Here is a 25,896-nt window from a genome sequence, read left to right on the forward strand (position 1 = left end):
ATTCTGTGGCTCTTGAGTCTGCTGTTCTTGATTTTTGTGCACCTACTATTAGCCATAATCTAGTCTGTGTTTATTTTATCTGAACACACTGATGTGTTATAGTAACACTTTTTTTATCCCAAGCTTTAAGTATAATATGAACAGACTCATTTCAATTTTCCTTCCTTGGAGACCTTTTCAGGAGATGTGTTCACAAACCAATGTTTCAATTTCTGTATGACGGGAAGGGCCAATATAATCCAGTTTCTTTCGGCTTTTGATACTATCTACTTGCAAACATAACATTTTGGGTTGGTAGTTACTGTACTGATTGGAAGATCTGGTTGTGGTTAGCAATGGGAGTATCCCCTGCATGCTCCACCTTGCTTTGAAATTGAAAGCACCTCAATGATCTGATTAATACTCCACCTGTATGCTTCACCCGATGCCGATGTCTATGTATTTGCATTGTGTATCTTGTGTTGCCTTATTACATATTTTCTTTTCATGTACTAAATGATCTGTTTGAGTTGCACGCAGAAAAATACTTTTCACCGTACCTTGGTACATGTGACAATAAACAAATCCATCCAATGTGTGTGTGTCAAAGAACATACACAATGCAGTGCATGTACAAGGTGCCTCAGATTTCGGGTGGCGTTCATGCAATCAGCTACTGTGAATAAAATAATGGTCCTTGTTGCATTCATTTTTATTGGCAGATTCGGCCCTACAATACCCGAAGGCGATATGCATCTCCACATAGCAGGTTCTAGAGCAGTATTGTGCATCTCCCTATTAGTGAGGAGTATGTGAAGAATGGAGGAACCTGGGGAAAGCAGAAATTGAAAAGCACAGCAATTGTTTTTGCATTCCATACATGACATGGTACTGATTTTTGCTTTTTATTTTAATTTAGAAAGACGCAGCTAAACATTTTGATGCTCCGTTTAATGCTGACCGGAGGGGAGAAGAAATTGAGGCTTTGGCTAAAAAGTTTGAAGAAAAATATGTGAGTTTTACTTGCTGCTGTACTACTTCATCAGACAATTTTAAAAACCTTTTTTTATATAAATTTAGATTACCCAATTCATTTGTTTCCAATTAAGGGGCAATTTAGCGTGGCCAATCCACCTATCCTGCATACCTTTGGGTTGGGGGGGCGAAACCCATGCAAACACGGGGAGAATGTGCAAACTCCACATGGACAGTGACCCAGAGCCGGGATTGAACCTGGGACCTCAGCGCCGTGAGGCAGCAGTGCTAACCACTGTGCTACCTGCTGCCCATTCATCTAGACAATTTTACTTGAATTTTCATTGCAACCTTCAGAATGAAAGCTTATTTTTTTTAAAGATGGTTAAACCTGAAATGCACTACTGGACCTGTTTGTCAAGCTTTTAATATTGGACACGTTTAAATATTACATACCCGATGGGATTGGTTTTAAAATCTCCCATCCCAACAGATATCTCAATGGAAGTAGAGACTTCTATTTAAGATCATCTGATTATAAGTTGATTTTGTGGGTTTCTCCTACATTTGAAGCAGCATAGCAGATTCCATGATTGGGGAATGCAACGGACGGACTGAAATGGGTTTATCGCACAAAATGAGGAATGAATATTTATGGTTCATTTGCAATGGATTATTTCTGAAACTGCTGTTTAACTTTCAAGATCACACAATGGGCACATGTGCATATCCCTTCTCAGCAGCCTGTTAACCTGTCTTCCCCCCCCCCCCCCCCCCCCTCCCATCCCAACACTATTGCTGATGCATTTATTTAATCCTTGCCACGTCCACTTTTTAAGCTTCCTGTTAATGCAATAACCAGGCAAATGTTTTTTTCATTTTCCAATGTATTCATTAGCCTGTGTTCTGAATAAATTGCCACATGACTGCACCAGAATTATAGCAGCTCTTTTTCTGGAGCATGCACCAGCTGTCTACAGTGTTAAACTCCCACAGAGTTCAGTGGTTACTGTCACAAATATTTGAAATGTAAATTTGGGCCAGTGGCCTTTTTAACAGACTCTGGTTGTGGTGCCCTGCAAGTGCAGCAATCGTGATCATAAATTCCTGGTTCCCTAATGTCTCATTCGGGGGGTACCCCAATGATGCGATGTGGAATCCCGCGAGGAAGTTCCCATGTAAGGGTTTACATGGCAATTGGACAGAAGTGTTAACTTCCTCTGGACAGTGCGCTGGACTGGGAACCATCCAACAGAAGTGAATTAAATAGGGGATTCGATGGTTCTGCCAGTATAACCCTGATAGTCTGAGGAGAAAAATCACTTCTACCTCCAGAATAACTATTTTAAAAATCCAGACACCGCCTCAAGCAGGGTACCCCCCCCCCCCCTCCCCCGGACTGGTATTCATAATTTCACAATATTCTCTTGGAGATTACTATGTGGTAGTGACAGGAGTCGCAGGGTGGTTAACAAGTCATGGCATGAATGCTCCTCCAATGGCCATAACCATATCATGCCAAATGATTTGATGGTTAGTCTTGTATATCTAGAGACCTTTGTGAGCTTGTCACAGCCCATACATTTGAGTGTTGGTGACACCCACACTCGCTGAACACAAGTCTCCCGCTGGACATCAAACCCATAAATCAGAGTTGGAGCCTCTGATCTCCATTTGCCGGGACGGGAACATGGTTCAACCCTTCATCTTCTGACTCGAGTGGGAGTGCTACCCTAAATCAAAGTCTCCTTGATCTACTGCGTGAAGAGATTTAATTTGATGCAAACGAACTGCATTCAGAACTTAGTAGAGAAAGGTTGACTTACCTTAGTGGCATGGAACTGGAGTAAGAGACTGATTGAATAAATAAGTAGCACCAGTACAATTAATGATGTCTGTTCATGTATAGTTTTTACATTTTAGGGCCCAAAGAAGCGCAGGAAGGATCGTATCCAGGATCTTATCGACATGGGTTATGGATATGATGAAACTGACCCATTTATAGATAACTCTGAAGCTGTAAGTAAACACACTTAATGAGTGCTGCCCTTAAATAACAGTGACCACTCTTCAAAAGTAATTAATTGGCTGTGAAGCATTTATGATGTCCTGAGGAAATGAGAAGCAGTATATAAATGCAAGTCTTTCATTCTTTCCTTTCTTCCCTCCTTTCTTTTCCTCCAGCAACAAATTCCATTTCAACCCTTCCATTTAGTAATTGGCAAGAATACATACATGTATGCACAGAAAGCAATTCTGAACAATCCCCCCCCCCCCCCCCCCCCCCCCCCCCCCCCCCCCCCGGATCTCTTAAAAGAAAAACTTCTAATAGCGTGTACCGGTCTCTCTGGTTCTTGCTTCAAGATATCAATAATTTTGTGACATTGCCTTTTGCGTTTTATGCATAAAGTAAGGCTAAAATATATTGAAAAGCAATGCTATTTGCAAAACCTTTAGTCATGGTGTCATCGGGTATTTTCTGTACCTGTGTGAGATATTTTAGCCTTCTTTCCATGTTGGTAAGTGGGCATTTTCTGAGGACTCTGTACTCGGCATGAAAGGGAAAGCAATCCCTTTTTATTATGGAAAGAGGATGTTGCCTGGTCTCTCGGGTGTTGGCTATGAGGAGAGGTTGAGTAAACTAGGATTGTTTTCACTGGAAAGATGGAGGCCGAGGGGAGATATGATAGAGGTCTACGAAATTAATGAGAGGCATAGACCGGGTGCATAGTCCGAGGCTTTTTCCAAGGGTGGAAGTGTCAATTTCATGACAGCACAGAAACGGGCCCTTCGGCCCACCAAGCCTGCGCCGATCCAGATTCCTTATTTTGACCTACTATTTATTGCCCAAACGATCTGTATCCCATCATTCCCCGCCCGTTCATGTGTCTAACAAGATTCATCTCAAAAGTTGTTATCGTGCAGGCCGCCACTCCCTCCACTGGGAACGCATTGCAGGCTCCCACCACCCTCTGCGAGAAAAACTTACCCCCTCTCACCTTGAATCTGTGTCCCTTTGCAATTGAGTCTTCCACCCTGAGAAAAAGCTTCTGATTATTTAACCAATTTATACCCCACGTAATTTTGTTGACCTCAATCAGGTTTCCCCTCAGCCTCCACCTTTCCAATGAAAACAATCCGAGTTTAGTCAACCTCTCCTCAAAGAGATTAAAAGGTTCTATAAAGAAAGCTTGGCTGGTGTAATCAGTATGTCATGGTCGTGTTTACTGGTACAAAAACATCAATAATTAAAATGGACAATTGCCTATATTAGTCTAAACCAATAACCATTAACAATTTGTATTAAAGTCAATCTCAATGTTCCCAAAAGGTGTCTTAATTGCTCTGTTTATTTTGGACAGAAATAACTGTTCACTCATGGTTGCTGTCTCATTAAGGTGTACTGTACTGAATTTATTTAGTGACATTTTTAAGATAAACTTCACTTCCCTTCTCTAATTTGAAATGCATATTTAGTGTCCATGAACACTGCCCTCAGATTTTCTCCTGTTCACTGAGTTTTCTCAAGAAGAAACAAACCTAGGACGAAGTAGGAAAAACTGGGGAAGCTGTGCTCCTCTTTAAAAACAACAGGGCTAATATTTCTAATTGTAGAAGAAAACTGCTCAAGGCCAACTAACAAGAATCCGAATTGTTTTTTGAGATTAATGCCATCGCATATAGCCAGTCAATCGCATTTCACACTAAGTGGTGGAATTTGAACTTTAGATCTATTTCTATAGTTGGAACATTCAGTGCCTTGGTGACATTATCTAACATGTTGTACTGGCTGCTTTTCATGTTCAGTTTTTAAAAAAAATAATGCTCCCATCTGGCAGGGAGCTGGCAACACATTGAATGTAAATGAACTGAATATTCCAAACTGCGCTGGGAATTATTTCTGTAAGACTAGCTCTAGGAATGTGAGTATGATTTGGTTTAAAAATTGTCGTATTTGGTTCCTAGGAACAAGGTAAAAGCCCAAAGCCCCATTTGTGGTAGATGATGTAGGTGGTGTATATTCAAGTGTCTCCTGTTCCCAAAGTCATATAATTGTTTCTTTGTTGATACATTTATGTGGTTGCTTATTGTGCATAAAAAATCCCTCCCGTTTTGCAGGTACTGCTGCGTCCATATATCCCACCACCAATCATCTAAGAGGCAGTGAGATTTAGGAGCTTGTAATAAACAGGCCTTGGCTGACAGGTTCAGCTGATAGAGTGCGTTAGATATGCTTGGACCATGCTACTTTATTATAACCTGTTACAGAGATTTGGAGTAAGGTGGTAGGTTCTTGAGCAGAAAAAGTAATATATAAATTACAATCCTGAGTGTTACAGACATAAATCAATATTGAGAAACAGCAGTGCATCGTAGGATAGGAATCAGAAGGGTGACTTTTAGGAAGAAGCAGCGAAAGTAATGTAACATTTGCAAGGATTCAGGACAACTTTGGGGAAAATAATTAAATAAAGTCCAATACATCAAGTACATATGGTTCCCTAGTAGCTCCCTAATCTTAAAACTGAGGACAAACTGAAGCATGAGGAAGTCATGCAGTCTTTGCCAGTGTTTTTCTTTTCATAAGTCACTCAATCAAAAGCCACTCAGTCAAAAGCTATCTCTTGCTCAATATCCACACTTGAATAATCTTCTATTTCTGAATTTTATTTCCAAAAGCTTTACTTCAACAGCAGTTTTGGCAGAGAGTTTTCGATTCTTCCCACGCTCAATGTAAATCTTTTTTCAAACCTTCCTTTCATTATTCTTCATTTTAACAATATGACGATATAAAACTTTGTAACTCTGCGACTCATAATCTTGAAGACTTCTACCAGGTCTCCCCTTAACTTCAAGGGCAACAGTCAGACCAGGAGCTTTCGAGGCCTGCAGTAGAAAGAAAGTTGGCGGAGAGCTCTGTGGCGCCATTGCCCACTCAGTGGTCCACGGAACAGTTAGTGGAGCTTTTGACGATCAAGTTTCAACAGCACAGGCAGGAGGCCTCAGAAGACCTGGCTACGGTGGCGGACCCGATTCGGGCAGCCATTGAGAGATTGGAGGCACATAGTGCGTCACTTCAAAAAGTGGAAGAGTCGGTTGTGGACCTTGAGGATTGGTTGGCCTCATTGGTGGCATAGATGACGCTGGTGGCAGAGGGCCAAAGGAACTGAGGGAGAAAGTAGACGATTTGGCGAATCAGCCGAGGAGGCAGAATCTCCTGATTGTGGGATTGCCTGAAGGCATTGAGGGAACACCGGCCACAAAGTAGATAGCTAACATGCGTTCTTCAACCCCCCCCCCCCCCCCCTGCGGCGGATCAAGCTCTCAGGTCTCTGAGGAGAAGGGCAAAGGATGATGGTGGTATGACAGCACAGACATTTAGGCAAGGAGAAGATTCTACGGCAGGTGAAGATGGCCTATGGAGATACCAGTGGGGAGAGTGTTGGCGTTTTTCAGTTGGGTTGAATAGGGTGTTTGAGGCATTTGATCAGAAGTTGTACAGTATGGAGCACCCAGGAAACGATTTGAGCATGAGACGGTTTTTGGATGGGCTGGAGTTCCCGAGGATGGATGAGGCGGTACAGGGGCTGGGGGAGGTGATGGGAGTGTGTGGGGGCGATGCAGTCAGGAGGTGGGGAAGGCCCCGGGTCTGGATGGGTTCCCTGCTGAGTTTGAGCTTTGGATGGGAGCTGGGGCCCCTGTTAGTGGAGGTGTACAATGAGTCGATGAGGAGGAGTGAGCTTCCCGTCCACGCCGTCTATCCCGCGCCTTTTATAGAAAGATAAGGACCCGGAGCAGTGTGGATCATACCGCCCAATATCGTTGTCAAATGTGAATGCAAAGTTCTTGGCGAAGGTGCTGGCGGTGTGGATAGAGAATTGTGTGACGGGGTGATATGGGAGGACCAGACTGGGTTCGTGAAGGGGTGGCAGCTTTCGGCCAATGTTCGGAGGTTATTGAATGTAATAATGATGCCCTCGCTGGGCCGGGAAGTGGAGGTGGTTGTGTCTATGGATGCAGAGAAGGCGTTTGACTGTATGGAGCAGCCATACTTATTCGAGGTTTTGGGGTGGTTCGCGTTTGGGCAGGAGTTTGTATATTGGGTAAGATTGTTAAGGCTCCGAAGGCGCGCCTGTGTGCAGACCAGTAGTGTCAATTCGGAGTATTTCAGGCTGCATCAGGGGACGAGGTAGAAGTGGCTGCTCTCTCCCTTGCTCTTTACCCGTGCCATTGGCAATGGCACTTAGGGCCTCAATAGGGTGGTGCATCGAGTCTCTTTATACGCTGATGACCTTGTGTTATATGTTACGAATTCAGTTGAAAGTTTTGCCAGGATTATGGGGATCTTGGGGGAGTTGAGTCTTTTTTCGGGGTCTAAGCTCAATATGGGGAAAAGTGAGGTATTCCTGATAAACACCTGGGGCCTAAGGAGGGAGTTTAAGGAGGTTGCCGTTTCGGGTTGTAGGCGTGGGCTTTTGGTATCTTGGGATACTTGTGGCACAGAGCTGGACCCAGCTGCACAAGCTGAATCTGGCAAAACTGGTGGAGGACTTTAGGAGGCGGGATGTGTTGCTTTTGTTGTTGGCTGGAAGGGGCCAGACAGTAAAGATGATGGCACACATTCGGCCTACTGTACTATATGCAGCAGATAAAGTTAGGGACAGCAAGTAATCTTTCTTTGGTCAGCCTAGTCGAACGTTATTTTAAAAGTGATGTATTTTCTTTGTGCTGTTCTAGTACGATGAACTTGTTCCAGCCTCCTTGACCACCAAGCTGGGCGGTTTTTATATCAATAGTGGAACATTGCAATTCCGTCAAGCATCTGAATCCGATGGGGATGAAGATTTTATTAAGGACAAGAAAAAGACAAAGTCTCCAAAGGTGAGAACAAAACTATATTGCTCTGTGCTACATACTCTATAGGTGATTTATTCTAATGTATCAGCACCGTTGAATTTCCGATGCCATTAATTCCAATCTGGCATTTGAAGAGAAAAACTCACCAGGATTTCCAGCACAATTGTATTTGATAAATTTTGACAGATCATAGAACTGTACAAGTTATTGAACTAGACAAGTTACTGCACAAAAAGAAAAGCCATATCTTCAGCTGGAACCAATTCATTTAAACACAATTTTCTGCCCTCCTCCCACATTTGATATTCTTTTTTAAAAGATCCTTGTCTGAACATTTTTTTAAAAGTCTAGAGTGCAGATGGCTATCATACTAATCATTATATCTATTTGATTCTTTGCTAGAGTAATCCACTGTCTATGCTTGTGTGTGCGTGCGTGCGTGCCAGGTTTCTGTTTCAAATATTTAAAAGTGTATTCAATATATTTTAGAGTGGTGTTTGGCCTAATTTAAGGACTGTTACTTCTGAATCAGATTGTCATGGTTTAAGTCTCGCGCCAGAAAACTTGAGCACATGATCCAGGCTGAAACTTATTGCGGAGTCAGGGGTTCTATTTTTCAGATGAGGCATTAATTCCAAAACACCACCTTTATCCATGGAATCCCTACAGTGCAAAAGAAGGCCATTCAGCCCATCAAGTCTGCTCCAACCTTTCGAACGTGGACCCCTACCCAGACTCATCCCCGTAGCCCCATCCAACCGTTGGACACTCGGGGGGCAATTTTAGCCACCTAACCTGCACATCCTTTGGACTGGTAGCCATGATGTGGAGATGCCGGCGTTGGACTGGGGTGAGCACAGTAAGAAGTCTTACAACACCAGGTTAAAAGTCCAGCAGGTTTGTTTCAAACACTAGCTTTCGGAGCGCTGCTCCTTCCTCCGGTTCATTCACCTGAGGAAGGAGCAGTGCTCCGAAAGCTAGTGTTTGAAACAAAACCTGTTGGACTTTTAACCTGGTGTTATAAGACTTCTTACTATCCTTTGGACTGTGGGTGGAAACCGGAACACCCGGAGGAAAATGTGCAAACTCCACACAGTCACCCAATGTCCAAATCGCACCCAGGTCACTGGTGCTGTAAGGCATCAGTGCTAACCACTATGCCACCATGGTGCCCTGACATGGTACAGGAACGTCACATTCCCAGTTTTGGGCTGGTGAATCCATACCGTGTGCTTCCTGTGGCTTTAGTCGCCTGTTTATAATGAGTACTTACCCAGGCAAGACTGCACACAGTATTATGGGTGTGGCCTCGGCCGTAGTTCCCAAATTATATGGTTGATCTTTTAAAAATATCAATTTCCTGTCTGTACTATGATTGATGACTAACCGTGGTTGTCGTTCAATCTTGTTGATTAAATAAGAGTTTTGGATTTTCTATTCTCGTTCTGACTTTTTGATTTTAACAATAAGGTGATTTTCTCGGTTTCCTTTTATCTCTGTGTCTTTGTTTCTGTATTATAGGTTTTTGTTTTGTTGCCATGTCACAAGTTCCTTATCTTTTCAGCAGCTTTTCTCTGCTAAATGTGAAGCTATATCTCCAAACAGTGAAACAAAATTAGAGCAGTTAGAGAGACAATGGTTGCTTTGAGTCATATGCTATCCATTAGGGGCAGCACGGTAGCACAAATGGGTAGCACTGTGGCTTCACAGCGCCAGGGTCCCAGGTTCGATTCCCCGCTGGGTAACTGTCTGTACGGAGTCTGCATGTTCTCCTCGTGTCTGCGTGGGTTTCCTCTGGGTGCTCTGGTTTCCTCCCACAACCCAAAGACGTGCAGGTTAGTTGGATTGGCCATGCTAAATTGCCCTTAATGTCCAAAAAGGTTGGGAGGGTTATTGGGTTACGGGGATAGGGTGGAAGTGAGGGCTTAAGTGGGTCGGTGCAGACTCTATGGGCCAAATGGCCTCCTGCACTGTATGTTCTATGTTCATAACACACTCTCCGGGAGAGTGGGAGGGGTCAGGTTTTCTGCTTATAAATTTGAACTGTCTGACATCGATTTATCTAGACTGAGAAACTTGTTTGCCTATGAATCTTTCCCCAATATAGGGAAGGAAAAGAAAACATGTATTTAGGTGGTTTTAACTTGTGAGGAAAATGTTTAAAAACAATAACATGGATCAGATGAGGTGGAAAAAGTAAGGGTTTTAAAAATAAAGTAGAACAGAGAGCTAAACAGTAGAGTGGGAACATGTATATATTGGATTATTTGTTATTTTTCAGTGTGTAAAATTGTCCTTATTATGGAATGATCATGTCACACTGATCCAGCTACTGAGTCAGGAGATTTGTTCCCTTAATATAAACTTAGTTTTTCTTTAATCCTCATGGTATACTGTTGCAACAATTTCTCAGGTTAGTGCCCTTGCCCAACTACCTGCGGTTAATTCATCAGTGACCTTTCCTTCAACATCACGTTAGAAGTGACAATGTCCATTGAAGGAGTGCAGCGAAGATTTACCAGGCTGCTTCCTGGGATGGTGAGACTGTCATATGAGGAGAGACTAAATCGGTGAGGATTGTATTCATTGGAGTTTAGAAGAGTGAGGCGGGATTTCATAGAAACTTAGAAAATTCTAACAGGATGGGCAGCACAGTGGTGCAGTGGTTAGCACTGCTGCCTCACGACACCGAGGTCCCAGGTTCAATCCCGGCTCTGGGTCACTGTCCGTGGGGAGTTTGCACATACTCCCCGTGTTTGCATGGATTTCGTTCCGACAACCCAAAGGTGTGCAGGGTACGTGGATTGGCCACACTAAATTGCCTCTTAATTGGAAAAAATTAATTGGGTACTCTTTTTTTAAAAAAAAAATTTTTTAAATCAAAAACAAATTCTAACCGGGTTAGACAAGGTAGATTCTGAAAGAATGTTCCCAAAAATGGGGGAGTCCAGAGCTAGGGGTCATAATTTGAGGATAAGGGTAAACCTTTTTGGACTGAGGCGAGGAGAAACTTCTTCATCCAGAGAGTGGAATCTGTAGAATTCACTGTCATTGAAAGTAGTTGAGGCCAAAAAGTTGTGTAATTTCAAGGTGGAATTAGATATAGCTCTTGGGGCTAAAGGAATCGAGAGAAATTTAGAGTACCCAATTCTTTTTTTCCAATTAAGGGGCAATTTAGCGTGACCAATTCATCTGTCCTGCACATCTTCGGGTTATGGAGAATGTGCAAACGCAAACTCCACACGGACAATGACCTGGGATTGAACCGGGGTTCTCAGCGCTGTGAGGCAACAGTGCTAGATCAGCCATGATCATACTGAATGGTGGAGCAAGCTTGAATGGTCTCCTTCTGCTTCAATTTTCTATGTTTCCATATATGTGACAGCATTTTGTGCCATTTGCAAGATGCATTGTAGCAAATCGCCACAGTTCCTTGGACAAGCCAGTGATCTCTGCTGCCTAGAAGCACAAGGACAACAAATGCATGCTAACACCGTTGCCTGCAAATTTCTCCCCAAGTCGCACTCCATCCTAACTTGGAATAATAACATTGGGCAAAATTATGCAACCCACTTCCAAACAGCACTGAGGGTGTACCTACAGCATGCGGACTGCAGATGTTTGAGAAGTTGAGTCATCTATGATTTTTTTTTAAAATCTGAATAATTTTGTCAATTACCAGACTGTCAGTGGTATACAGAACACAGTACAATTAACATTTTAATATTTTATGTGCAGCATGTGCAATCTCTTTACTGTTTGAGGTGCACAATTCAAAGTCAATTTAACCTAAACCAGAGGAACACCGTGCTCTTTTAAAAGCTAATTAAAATCAACTACCAGTTGCAATCTGCATTCATTGTAGAGAATATTCAGGTAGATCTCAATTATGTTAATTTTGTATTCTGATTAGTACCTCTTTATTTTAGTCCTGATATTCCTCTCTTAAACAGAAACGGAAATTAAAAGAAAGTAACGAAAAGATGAAGAAAAGGAGAAAAGAAGATGGACATGAGAAAGAGAAAAAATCTCAAAAATCAAAAATTTCCAAACAGACTGGGTAAGTCATGTGGCTTTTTAAGGGTCTGCACTTGAAAAATAAAATCCACAAACAACATATTCATTCAATTATTCCTAATCAGCAGAGTACAGACCGTACTCAGCCAGCTCACCCTTGCAAAACCCAAAACAAAACATCTGTTGTTAGCTACGATAGAATGCAAGGGCAGCACTCGCTGAGCAATCTGAAAGTGTTAATGCTACACGAACAACCAATTTAAGAGAATCAAACTTGTTAATTTGCGTTTGCGAAAAGCAGCACATTCACATGCAGGGACCCATTTTCTGCAAACAAAAGGAATATGTTCAAGCCTTGTGCCTTTTTTGAATTACCTGGAAGCTTGGGGAGTTTGTAGTTCCCTTTTGCTTTTTAACAAAAAAAAAATTTAGAGTACCCAATTATTTTTTCCAATTAAGGGGCAATTTAGTGTGGCCAATCCACCTATCCTGCGCATCTTTGGGTTGTGGGGGTGAAACCCACACAGACACGTGGAGAACGTGCAAACTCACGGGCAGTGACCCAGGGCCGAGATTCAAACCCAGGTCCTCAGCACCATAGGCAGCAATGCTTGCCACCGTGCTGCCCTCCTGTTGCTTTCTCCACGGCAATGCATTGGCCAATCGGAGTTGAGTCGTCGACCAATCGGCACCCTATCTTCCTGTAGTATAAATTGTTGTGACCATTTCAAATTGGCGTTCTTAGTTTGTCCTGTTAAGTGCCAGACAAAAATCCATCGCAAATTCCACTCTTCTCAACATTCAAGGATCAACAAAGCACAAACCGTGTTATTGCAAGTACCAACCTTTCAATTTGCTGGTCTACTTAAGAGATATTGTAAGAACAAAATACAGTGGATGTTAGAAATCCAAAATTAGCACCAAAAAAACGAAACTACAGGTCTGGCCACGTCTATAAGCAGAAGATGTTTCTGGTTGGTAACATGAACTTGGTACTGATAATTCTGTTTCGCTATAGATGCTGCAAAACATTCTGAGGTTTTTGTTTCCACCTTTCAGATAGAGGTATTGTGCTGTTGTCGTACAAACTATGTATCACCTTCCTGGACCTGGAGGCAGGATGATGGAAAGTTTGATTGACTTTTATTGTGCTTCAATCCCCTAGTTGGTCAACAAAAAGTCCAACAGGAAATTTAGAAGTGGTGAGATTGTGAAACTCCCTACCATAGGGAGTAGTTGATGTAAATCATACAAATGCACCGAAGGATAATCTAGACAAGCATATGAGGGAGAACCAAACAGAGGGTTGCAATGGTAAATTTGGATGAGAAAAGTTCAGAGGAGGCTTGAGTAGCATCATGGGCAGGTTGGACTGAAAGGCATGCATCTATGCTGTATGTCTTATGTAAAAATTGTCATAAAGCACTGGAGTCTTTGCCTCAAAAATAACTTCTTTTTGGGATGTTACTTTTGGAGAAAGTATGTTTAGAATTTGGATTAGAGTTTTCATTATAAGCATTCTTCGTATATAATATGTACCCACAAAATAAATTATAGTTATCGAGTCAGTACAGCACAGAATTATAGCTTGGATTCTTCCTACGATTACAGTGCCATGTCTAATTGTTTTGAGACCAATTTTTCAATGTAAAATTGTTTGCGTCATCGGGATGTCAATATTCTGGAATGGAACATGGCCCTGTCACTTCTAAGTGACTCTCCTGGTTGTGGCATCTTGGCTGTTGGAGATGAAATGGGTTCTCAGTCTTCATGAACCAGCAGTTTCTATAAAAATATTTGAAATTCAGATTGGACATAATAAGATAGCATCCTAGTCATAAAATGTTGTCTTCATGACTATTTGTTGCCACTGCAACATCCCCATGAGTTGGTCATAATTCAACTGATTCTGGAAAAGGACGGAGTGAATTCAGTCTCTAGTATTAATCTGAGGTATTTGATTTAAATACTAAGCTCTGAATGCCCATCTTGTACTTTGTCTAGTTTTGCTCAGTTGCCTGGACAGCTGGTTTGTGATGCAGAGCGAGGCCAGCAGCGTGGGTTAAATTCCCCGACCAGCTGAGGTTGTTCATCATGGCCCCGCCTTCTCAACCTTGCCCTTTGCCTGAGATGTGATGATCCTGAGATGTGATGATCCTCAAGTTAAATCGCCATCAGTCAGCTCTCCCTCTCGAAGGGGAAAGCAGACTATGGTCATCTGGGACTATGGCAACTTTGCTAGTTTTGAAGAAACAAAAGTTTAAAACTTCATTCCGTCAGTATAGGGCGTGATTGAGCCAGGATCCAGAAGTTAAAGGAGAGTTTTCATCATCCAATATGCCAAAATGTATTTTTATTAAAAAGACTGATTTCGGAGGGAAACGGTGGCCATATTTGATACATGTCAGAATGTTGATATGTTCCAAAAATTGTGATATAAGCAAACACTGAATCGTTTTTATTTTGTTATTTTAGAAATTGTTACTTATGTCGATTGTTTTTTTTTGTCTACTGTGTGTTCCCTTGGCCGCAGAAAAATACTTTTCACTGTACTTCGGTACATGTGACAATAAATCAAATCAAATCCATATTTTAAAAGATGTGATTCTGAAAGTCTCTTGGGGATCTCCAGATATATGGCTGTATCTTCAGTAGATTGGTGGAGACCCAGGGGGACTGGGAAAATGGCTTTTTCTGCTTGCCTCCTACCGAAACTGTCAGGCTTAGAGAAAACCCCCTGCAGAAATTAAGGGTCATGGTATTTAAAATTCCAAGTTACTTGAATGGAAACACAAGTGAATCTCACAAGGATATGCTGCAAATGTAGACTTTCTTCTTTGATTGTACAACTTTATGGACCCTTAACTAACGAGAATTTCAATTGATGCAAGTTCTCCGGACCTCAAATCAATCATCTTAAGAAAACAGAGATCTTAATTGAAACACTGATTGCATTCTAATTGTCCTTTATTTTTGCTCATCCTTGCTGTCTGATATTTTTTAAATCAGGTTTATGCCGCTCAACGTCCACAAAGAAGATAAAAAGAAAAAGAAAAAATACATGGGAGCTTTGGGTGTGAGAGAGATGTTAAAAAAATTTGAGAAGGAGAAAGAAGCCTTGAAGAAACGAGAGGAGCAGAAAACGATGCCCATTTCTCAATTCATGGCTGGCACCCCTCTCGAAACTGATAACAGCTCACTAAACATTAATATTTCGGACCCTCTGCTTTCACTTATTGGATCTGCAAATGAGAGTGATCTTCTGAAAGTGGCCAGCAGTGTAGAGCTGGAAATAGACTTGGAACGTCTTCTGAATGACTCTCCCCCAGGGAGTCCTCTTAATGACTTTGATGATGGCAGTGATCCTCTGCCTCTTCTACAGTACTCAACAGCGGGACAAACATCAAAGCAGGTTCCCACATTGCCCGAAGGACTTCCAGCCCTACTAGAAAAACGTATTAAAGAACTAACACAGGTAAGATGCAAATGAAACATTTACCACAGGAAGAAAAAGAAATCACCAGGTATAAGATACCCTAATATAGAAAAGTGTCACGTTTCTGTCATTGGGGGTGACATGTAACATGTAAGTGAATACTCCCACTACATTTGGCGGTATTTAAAGCTGCTGATACTAACAGATCATGTTGGTTTCAGTAGGATTTAACCATCAATAAGGAGCAGCATAAATATTGCTCTCTCAACCTCCAAAATTTGTACATGACAAATGATCCGTTAGAAATAGAATTGAGTACCTAAGCTTTGAGGGCTGGATTTCCAGGCACATAAGTCACATGGTTTCATCATAGAATTTACAGTGCTGAAGGAGGGCATTCAGCCCATCGAGTCTGCACCCGACTTAAGCACACGCCTCCACCCTCTTAACCTTTTTGAGCATTAAGGGGAAATTTACCATGGTCAATCCACCTAACCTGCACATCTTTTGATTGTGGGAGGAAACTGGAGTGCCTGGAGGAAACCCATGCACACACTAAGTAGAGTCTGCACTTTCTCCAAGACAGACACCCAAGGCCGGAATTGAACCTGGGTCCCTGGGGCTATGAGGCAGCAGGGCTAACCAGTGTGCCACCGTGCCGCCACATGTATATAATCTTGCCAATCACTAAATGGAAGGGTTGAAATGGCACTTGTTGCTGGAGGAAAAGAAAAGAAAGGATGAAAGGCATGCATTCAACAAGAATGTTGATGATCGTGTGCCTCATTTTCCCTTGATTTCCTGAGATGCCAACAATCTGTCTCAGCCTTAAAAATAATTAACAATGGATCATCCACTGCCCTCTGGGGTAGACGGTACAAATGATTCACCAGCCTTTGCAAGAATATTCCCCTTACATATGCAGCCTGAAACTGTCCAACCTGTTTCAGATGTGGCCTCACCGAAGATCTGTACATTTGTCATACTTATTTAAAAATTCCAATATTTTCACCTCTTTGCAAGGTCAACATGCGATTTGCCTTCCTAATTGCTGTCTGTAATTGCATACTAGCTTTGTGTTCCTTGTACAGTTGCAAGTAACTCTCTCTGAACATCAACATTTAAGTCTTCTATTCTTATCACCAAAGTGAATAACCTCACACTTCAACACACTCTATCTGTTACCTTGTTGTCTGTCTATATCGCTTTGCAGCTTTGACATAGATTGTACATAGCTGAAGGCCCAACACTGATCCTTGCGGCACTGCTCTCGTCACAACCTGCCAATTTGAAAATACCCTATTTATCCCTGTTATCTGTGCTAATATATAACCCCCAACACCCAAAGAGCCATTATTTTACGTTTTAATCTTTTGAGCGGCATATCAAATGCCTTTTGGATATCCAGCCAAATTACATCTACTTGATTCCCTTTATCTACCTTTTTAGTTAATCCTCAAAAACCCATAAACTTGTTGAACACACTTCCTTTTTGAAAAATAACATTCACTGTGCCAGATCATACAACGATTTCTTAACGTCTTCTTGAGACTTCATCATAATAGATTCCACCATTTTTCCAGTGATTAATGTCAGGCTACCTGACCTGCCGTACCTTGTTTTCACTCTGCTTCCTTTCACGAACAGTGTAGCTACATTTGTTAACTTCCAATCTACTTCGAATGTTCAAAAATCTAAGTGTCTTTAGAAAGTCATAACCAGGGAGGAGCAGATCTTTTACACCACTGATTGCAAACAAGGCTGGTCAAGTCATTGAAAGGAGTTATTTTTATGGTCTATGCAATGTTGCACTTTGATCTAGTGGCTGGAAGGGAATGAGGTGGTGAACAGACTGGGCCACATGTTACAGAAAATCTGGGCATAATTTCTCATCGATAAACTTGGAATTGTTTTAATATGAAGTCTAACCCATACTTAAGTATATTTCATGCCGGAACCTATATGCAAGGCAAACGCTTCTGAGGTAAGTTGGAGGCTGGGCTTGGGCTGATATCACTATGCCAAAGTTAATGAGGCAAAACATAAAGTATTCTTAATGATTTCTCTGTGCACTGTATACTCTGCTGACAACAGCGAGTGGTCTTGGCATTCCAAAGTTAATTCAACTGAAACTCCATGGACGTGCGGGCCAATCAACTAAAGTAAAACTCAATAACTTATTGGTAGTAATCTGTGTTCCACCACCATCCCCACATAATTACTTGCGTTCTCCCCTCTTCTCCCACCGTCCTCACTCCATTCCAATATCCATTTATTTCCCAGCTATTGCCAGCTACCCCTTCATCCCCTTGAAATGGACACTGCCTTCCAAATCCCCTCAGCGGTTCCATTTATCTTCCATTTTCTAACTCTGCTTAACCATAAAAGTTTAAAATGTCTTGACAAGGCAAGTTATCAACATTTTTAAAAATACATATATTTTATAATTAAACAATGACCCAATAAACATTAAAATCTGATGATGCAGGAAAAGGACTAGAGGCAAGTGAGGATCAATAGAAAAAAGAAAACTGCAGAACGAAGATCATAAGTTCTTAAGCAAGAGGCTTTTTTTCTCAATCATTGAAAGAAGGCTTTGCCAATGATGACTAAACTACACAGCGGAGGTTAAATATGCTCTCTGGGCAGGAAAGCAAAATCAAGATGCAACATCTTTGGACGTTGTATTCCGCCTGCCTAACGTGGATGAATATGGAACTTGAGAGAATTGTAACGTCGGCTGGCATGTGTTCTAATGCTTTGGCCTTGATTTATTTCTCGGAGGAAAATAGCTTTATATTTGGGTGAAAGAATTCCTTTGAATTTATGTAAGTGATTAATTTGTGGCCAGTAAACTGAAATGGGGAATATCAAGAATCCGGTGTCTGAACATTTTTACCTGGTTCGCTGATGGATTCAGCGATGCAGAAATGCATGAGGTGTACTTTCATAACTTTACAACCAATGTTTCATAAATTCAGAAACTTATCAGTTGCACGCAATGTTCAACTAATTAATCCATATTATTTTATGAAAGTGAACTATGTTCTAATCCAGATAGCCAGGTAGTGAAGGATTGAACTGGAGCCAATCTTTAGATACGTTACAGGCTTTTATTTACAGAGACAGACAAATGTGCACCTCTAAATTTCATCACAGTTTTTCTCTGTTCATATTTATACCCTTTTTGTTTGGGTTAGGTAATTGACCACTGTTCCTATTTATAGGAAAACAAGTGAATTCCCCACTTAAAAACCACTATCGGAATACAATTATTACGCTCAATTACTACATCCGGGTTCATTAAAACATTGACTGACTTCGAAAAAGGTTAACGTGCATACCAAGATATTAACTTTTATTATTCTTAATCATTTTGGGTCTTTTTTTTTCAAACTTTGTTGATATCTTTAAGGTTAATTTTGAAAGTGAAGTGGCCAGAAGGCTATTGAATTGAATTTTTTTTTCTTCTTCTGTAGTACTTGGTTGCCATTCAGTTTTGTTTATGACAAACTGGTGCTGAAGATCATCAAGAACTGCAGCTCTTTAATCCAATTAAAATAGGCTTTAGAAGGGACCTGAAGTTACGAAAAAGCTGATGATATTCTTGTCTTGTAGGCTGCCAAAGCCTCAGAAGGAGAGGGGAAGCAGAAATTCTTCACACAAGATGTCAATAATATTCTACTAAAGTAAGTATAATCCAATGAACATTGGCTGCCTTTCAAAAACATGGGTTCTTTGAGGGGTGATGTAATGGAGGCTCAAAATTATGAAGGGATTTGACAGGGTAGGAGTTAAAAAGATGTGTTCACTTGTTTAGAAGTCCAAAACTAGAAGGGATAGATAAAGGATTGCTAATTATCCAATTAAGTAATTCAGGAAAACCTTATTTGTTGGGTAGTTGTTGCAAAAAGCACAGATGCGTTTAAGAGAAAACTAGATAAGTGTATGTGGGATATGCCAATAGGATTCAATGAAGTAGGTTCGGCAGCCCAGCGGGTAGCACTGTTGCTTCATACTGATGCCATTCCTGACTTAGATCGCTGTCTGTGCGAAGTCTGCACGTTCTCCCCATGTCTCTGTGGATTTCCTCCGGGTGCTCTGGTTTCCTCCCACAGTACAAAGATGTGCGGGTTAGGTGGATTGGTCACAATAAATTGCCCCGTAGTATCCAAAAGTTAGGTGGGGTTGCTGGGTTATGGGGATAGGTTGGAGGTGTGGGCTTAGGTAGGGTGCTCTTTCAGGGGCCAGTGTAGACTCGATGGGCAGAATGGCCTCCTTCTGCACTCTCAATTCATTGAGGATGGTGGGGTCTTGTGTTGAGCGTAAGAACTGGCACGAATTAGTGGAGTGTTTCTGTGCTGTAAATTCCATGTAATTAAGTTTCCCATCTGTAGAAATGAAGCCGAAGTCATTCTTATGTGAAATTAATCCAATTGAGCAAAAGAGTTGGATAATAAACAACTTGAAGTTTTTGAATTATTTTGAAGTATTGTTTAGCTCAAACCTCATCAGAAACTGCTAATAATTTTGAATTAATAATTAGGAAAAAAATAAAGTAGCTTTTTGTAAAAACGCTGTTTTAACCTTATATTGTAAAAGATAAATATTTTATATTGTGCCTAGACTAGAAATCTGTTTGTCATATATATTGAATTTGAATATGCTTGTGGCCAGACCAACTGGAGTAACTACTGAATAAAAGTTGGCTTGTCAAAATATCTGTAACCACTCAATCGGTCAAGCATTTGGACTATTTTTAATTGAATTAGATGCACAAACCAAAACTGTCTAATATTTTTCTATCCAAATAGTCGTTTGGTGGTACATAGCCTGGGTATTGCTGAAAGAAAGTGGCATGTCAAAGCTTATTTGTCTAACAATCGGGGTACATTTCTCAAGATTACCACAATATGGGGAAAATAACAGTTTATGCTGTATGAAAAGAGAATGCTGATTGGTTGGCAAGTGGACTCTGGTCGAGGTATTGCCATGGAGAATGTACCACTTGATGATGACTGAGAAATGAGCATTGTTTGAGATTTAAGGCAGGCAGCTTGACCCCAATTGGTCAAGGCATTGCCCTAGGGACTGGATCCGCGAAATGCTTCACCTTATTTTGTTTAGCTGAAAAACCGATCTAATGTGCGCTCATGTTCTGTCTGCCCTGTGTATTCATAAATATAGCTTCCAGTACACTCCAACGTGCCGCACTGCAAGCCTGACTGGCCACCTTAAATTAGTTGTCAGCATCTTTCTTAGCACACTGAAATTTTTTTAGAAAATGTTGTCCAATTATGAAATCACATCTAATGTTGGACAACATTTTGAGTTGTACGCACGGGCTGGTTGGGTAAGGCCTGCACCTTGCCCATTCTGAACAATAACTGGAACATGCTGTTTGATACATTCTGCCAATCTTTGGGACATACAGAGCCTCTCAATGGCACTGAAATTCGTGCACCACATTACTCATTTGTGTGATGGGCAGAATGTATTGTTGACTTGACAGCAGCATCCTGTTAATGGCGACTACTTGAAAGAACATGTGCACTTATTGCACCTGATTCAGCTAAACAAAATAATTTGACAGCCTTTCGTTGATTCATTCTCCAGAACAGCCTTGACCAATCAAGGCCAGGCTATCCGGATTAAATTTGAAACAATGCAGTTATCTATCGTCACCATTAGCTAATGCATTGCCCATGGGAACTCCTCTAGCAATCAAAGTCCACTTGCCATCCAATCGATATTTGTTCTTTCACAGTTTAATATACCGTTTTCCCCTTATACTGGTATTCTTGATGCATGCCAGACAAAAGATCTTCGACATGTCTCTTTATTCATACTTAATTTTATATCCCTACGACTGGGCAAAGCTAGATTGGATTGGATTTGTTTATTGTCACGTGTACCGAGGCGCAGTAAATAGTATTTTTCTGCAAGCAGCTCAACAGATCATTAAGTACATGGGAAGAAAAGGGAAAAAAAGAAAATACATAATAGGGCAGCTCAACAGATCATTACGTACATGGGAAGAAAAGGGAATAAAAGAAAATACATAATAGGGCAACACAAGGTATACAATGTAACTACATAAGCACCGGCATCGAATGAAGCATACAGGGTATAGTGTTAAGGAGGTCAGTCCATAAGAGGATCATTTAGGAGTCTGGTAACAGCGGGAAAGAAGTGTTTTTGAGTCTGTTTGTGTGTGTGTTCTCAGACTTCTGTATCTCCTGATGGAAGAAGTTGGAAGAGTGAGTAAGCCGGGTGGGAGGGGGTCTTTGATTATGCTGCCCGCTTTCCCCAGGCAGCTGGTACAGGGCCAGCTACTTTTGCCACCTGAATTCTTGATGTACGTTGTCAACGTTTGGTGCTCTAACACCGGGAGAGCTAATTTGAACAATTTGCCCCTGGGTTTCTGCTGCCATATCACCTTCCGTGCTACATAAAGGAATGGGGTCAACAGGGCACAGTAATGTATCACCTATTATTACTGGCGCATGTTAAGTGATGCAAATAACAAAAGTTATTGATGAGATGGCAAAATTGCTTCCTTGCCATCCAATTACTTAGTGCAGAGGAGTGATGGCATAAAATACAGAGACGAGAAAGCAAGTGTTCAGCCGATAACTGTTTGAACTCCCATGCTTTTCATGATTGTGTAGTGTGGTGAAGAGGCTTTATTAGAGAGAAAATTGGGATGTTTTTCATTTTAGTGAGATTCTTGCTACGCACTCTGAATCTATTTTGATACGGTTATGTTTTCAGTATTGAGCTACAGTCCCGTGAATTGAATACTCAGGCCCGCTCTGGAGTTTACGCACACCTGGCATCGTTCTTACCATGTAGCAAGGACACTCTGGTCAAAAGGGCAAAGAAACTACACCTGAACGAGCAGGTAACTGACATGAAAATGTGTTCTAAATATAAAATCCATTCTACAGATGTAACTCTTGTCTTGAAATTAGGAAAACCATTTACAGAAACTTATCCAGTTTTTAAAAGCTATAATTTGCTAAACATTTGTAATTGCAACCAAGTTTATGATACAAACATGTTTTAAGAGTTATATTTTTGTGCATAAGCATTTTCTATTATTTGTTTTAGTTATTGACCGTAAATTTGAGTGTACTATTAAACAGGGGTCTTATTATTTATTGTTTTATATAGGGTCTTGTTATTGTCTTTGTTTTGTTTTGTCACGTGAAGTGTTTTAATACAGTTGCCTAGAAGGATTTATATTTGATCTAAAATGTTTTGATTATTAATGGACAAATTGCCTTTTTGATAGAGGTTTAGGAGCAGATCTTAACGTTTTGAAAGTATTGAGCAGCAACACATTTCAGTAGCTGCTGGTTTTATGTTTAATGCAATGAACTCATCCATTCCCAGGAGTTGTATGGTTAACGCATGACCTCGTGCATTTCATGCTTCCCCAATATTCAACTTCATTGGTGCATGTTATACAACGCAATCTCCCATTCTTGTCAATATCTAGCTTATTTCTTTGTTTTGTCTGCTCCTGTCACGTTTAGGGATGGCACAGTTTACTGCAATAATTAGCAGAGAAAGACTGATTTATAATCTCATAATTTGCTACTGCTGAGCTCCTTTACTATTAAACAAACTTTTTCTTGCTGGATAAACTCCTATTTAAGTTAGCTGTGTGTGTGTCTGCCTTGTACAACGATATGAGCTTATTATCAAGATTGACACTGCAGTTTCACATTATTGTTGGTGCCCTGATTTGCATGAATGGTTAAAGTAAGACTCACTGTTAATTTGGTGGTTCATGTGAGTGCAGAAGAACCTTGTGAAGAGGAGGAAAGCTTTCCGTACTCTTACATTCTTCAGCACACCATTACTGCCGAGGTCATTTCCTCATTGTGGTTGGTGGGATGTTCTTGGCACAGAATTGCTAGTATGTTTTCCTACGTAAAGCCACTATATTTTTCAGAATAATGTATTGATTGAGTATTTTGATGGAGCATTGATTTTGTGTTAAATGCTTTCAACGCTATAATATTGTTCGAGGTATTTTACATCAGAATCATTATTCGTAGACAAGAAAGCCGAGGTGTATAAACTATCCACCCTTCAGGCCGTGTGACCTCATAATGAGTCTCCAGAATAGAAGGTCGGAACCAAGTCGACTTTCATAGCAAACTCGGTACTTGGGTTCCTGAGCCAGGTTAGTATTTAGCAATTCGGGGAATTGTTGATGAAACAGCCAGGCTAGCTCATTAACCTGTTTCTGGGTTTGGCGTTCTTCACATTCTGCTACACATAATACTGGAAGTGAGTGCAGTATTGCATAGGATAGTCCTGATTGAGCAAGCATTGGGAAATTAAATGGTATGATGTGAATAGGGCGGCAGCTGCAAGATTCTTCAATCAGTTAGGTTGAAGAATGTTTACTGAGACATGCAGTGTCTAGAATGGGTGCCTGGAATGCTTCAGCGGAGGTGGTAGAGGCGGGTACGATAGCATCATTTAAGGTGCATCTGGACAGATATATGAACTGGTGGGGAACAGAGAGAAGTAGACCTTGGAAAATAGGCAACAGGTTTAGATAAAGGATCTGGATCGGCGCAGGCTGGAAGGGCCTGTGCCTGTGCTGTAATTTTCTTTGTTCGAAACCAGAAACAATAAGGCAGGAAATATAAATTCAATTTTAATTGGTGTTCTGAAAGCAAAATAAAGATGGGAAAATACTGGAGAGAAAAGACAGACAGACAAAAATATATATATTTTACCTCTAATACAAATTTTCTTCTGAGGGAATCAGCCTTCACAATTGTAAACTTATTTGTTTGCGACAGGGTGGTTGTTCAGCAGTGATTTATCATTGCCCCAGTTTACAAACTCACTCCTGAATAATTTCCTTAACTGTTTCTAGTATGGAATTAGTGGGCAAGAATGACTAGTTTGTCAGCAAGGACTGCAACAACGTTGAATATACACCGACCCTCCGTAGAGCATCCTACCTCGGTCCACTCCCCCACCCTATCCCCGTAACCCCACCTAACCTTTGAACACTAAGGGGTAACTTAACATGGTCAATCTACCTAACCTGCACATCTTTGGAATATGGGAGGAAACCGGAGCACCCGGAGGAAACCCACACAGACACGGGGAGAACGTGCAAACTCCACACAGGCAGTCAAAGAGAACAAAGAACAACGCAAAGTACAGCGCAGGAACAGGCCCTTCGGCCCTCCAAGCCTGTGCCAACCATGCTGCCCATCTAAACTAAAATCTTCTACACTTCCTGGGTCCATATCCCTCTATTCCCATCCTATTTGTCTAGATGCCTCTTAAATGTCACTATCGTCCCTGCTTCCACCCCCTCCTCCGGCAGCGAGTTCCAGGCACCCACTATCCTCTGTGTATAAAAAAAAAACTTGCCTCGTACATCTCCTCTAAACCTTGCCCCTCGCACCTTAAACCTATGCCCCCTAGTAATTGACCCTTCTACCCTGGGAAATAGCCTCTGACTATCCACTTTGTCTATGCCCCTCATAATTTTGTAGACCTCTATCAGGTCGCCCCTAGAACATAGAACATAGAACAGTACAGCACAGAACAGGCCCTTCGGCCCTCAATGTTGTGCCGAGCCATGATCACCCTACTCAACCCACGTATCCACCCTATACCCGTAACCCAACAACCCCCCCCCTTAACCTTACTTTTATTAGGACACTACGGGCAATTTAGCATGGCCAATCCACCTAACCCGCACATCTTTGGACTCAACCGTCAACCTTCAATCCCTCAACCTTCGTCGTTCCAGTGAGAGTCACCCGAGGTCGGAATCTAATCTGGGTGCCTGGCGCTGTAAGGCAACAGTGCTAACCGCTGTGTCACCGTGCCTCCCATCAGTCTTTGCAGAAAGGCCAAGCCGCAACAGTCAAGGCTCCATTTTAATTCATCAAGGTTCTTCATGTCGCTGTCAAATTAGAGTGGAGATGTTTATCAGTTGTGGATGACCACATTCTGTAATGTAAGAAGGGTTTGATCTAAAATGGACAGACCTTTATTTGTATGTAACCAAATCCTTTTGTAATATTTTACCCACGTGATATTTTATTTCCAGTGGAAATTTTCTGGAACTGATGTTAATGTAGCAAATTGCATTGGTACACGGTATCTTTTATATATTTTAAATGCTATTCTCTTCTCAAAGTGTAGTCTTGATGCAAGGGGTTTTTCCCTGTCTTTTGGAAAGCTACCAGAGAGCAATATATTATTCGGCTTCATTTCCTCTCCGAGCCATAACTCCCACTTTTAACTATCTTGCTACCATAGCACTGTACACTAGGGTATATAAATCACACCTATTTTTTCTTAATGTGGAAATCCTGAAAGGTTCAGTGTAGGCAGAAAGCCGTTTTTTTTCTTCCAGCCACTCACCGATGTTTATGGCTGTTATACAATCCACTCATTGCAATGCAACCATTGCTGAGCACAACTTAAAGGCCATTGATCGAAGTTGGGGTGAAATGTGTTGAGAAACCTCTGTGATGGGCCATGGAGTTCAGGATATTAAGAAAATTTTAAAGATTACGACAAGAACAGACAGACTGACATTTATTTATTTTTTTTATTTGTTTTATTAAAGCTTT

General features: G+C 41.3%; 1 protein-coding gene across 4 annotated transcripts in view; it reads left to right on the forward strand.

Annotated features, from left to right (window-relative positions):
- Positions 1-25,896, forward strand: part of LOC119979077 (ubinuclein-1-like) — an 85,569-nt gene that overhangs the window by 19,416 nt on the left and 40,257 nt on the right. For 3 of the 4 annotated variants that reach the window (XM_038821072.1, XM_038821073.1, XM_038821074.1), the window contains exons 2-8: positions 899-991; positions 2,878-2,973; positions 7,693-7,836; positions 11,766-11,872; positions 14,839-15,304; positions 18,884-18,954; positions 22,040-22,169. In XM_038821072.1, coding sequence (XP_038677000.1) covers positions 899-991; positions 2,878-2,973; positions 7,693-7,836; positions 11,766-11,872; positions 14,839-15,304; positions 18,884-18,954; positions 22,040-22,169 — 1,107 coding nt within the window. Of the gene's footprint in view, positions 1-898; positions 992-2,863; positions 2,974-7,692; positions 7,837-11,765; positions 11,873-14,838; positions 15,305-18,883; positions 18,955-22,039; positions 22,170-25,896 lie in introns of those variants that run through there. The other variant, XM_038821075.1, reaches the window with a different exon arrangement.

The sequence above is a fragment of the Scyliorhinus canicula genome, chromosome 15 (assembly GCF_902713615.1).
Source record: "Scyliorhinus canicula chromosome 15, sScyCan1.1, whole genome shotgun sequence".
Classification (NCBI taxonomy): Eukaryota; Metazoa; Chordata; class Chondrichthyes; order Carcharhiniformes; family Scyliorhinidae; genus Scyliorhinus; species Scyliorhinus canicula.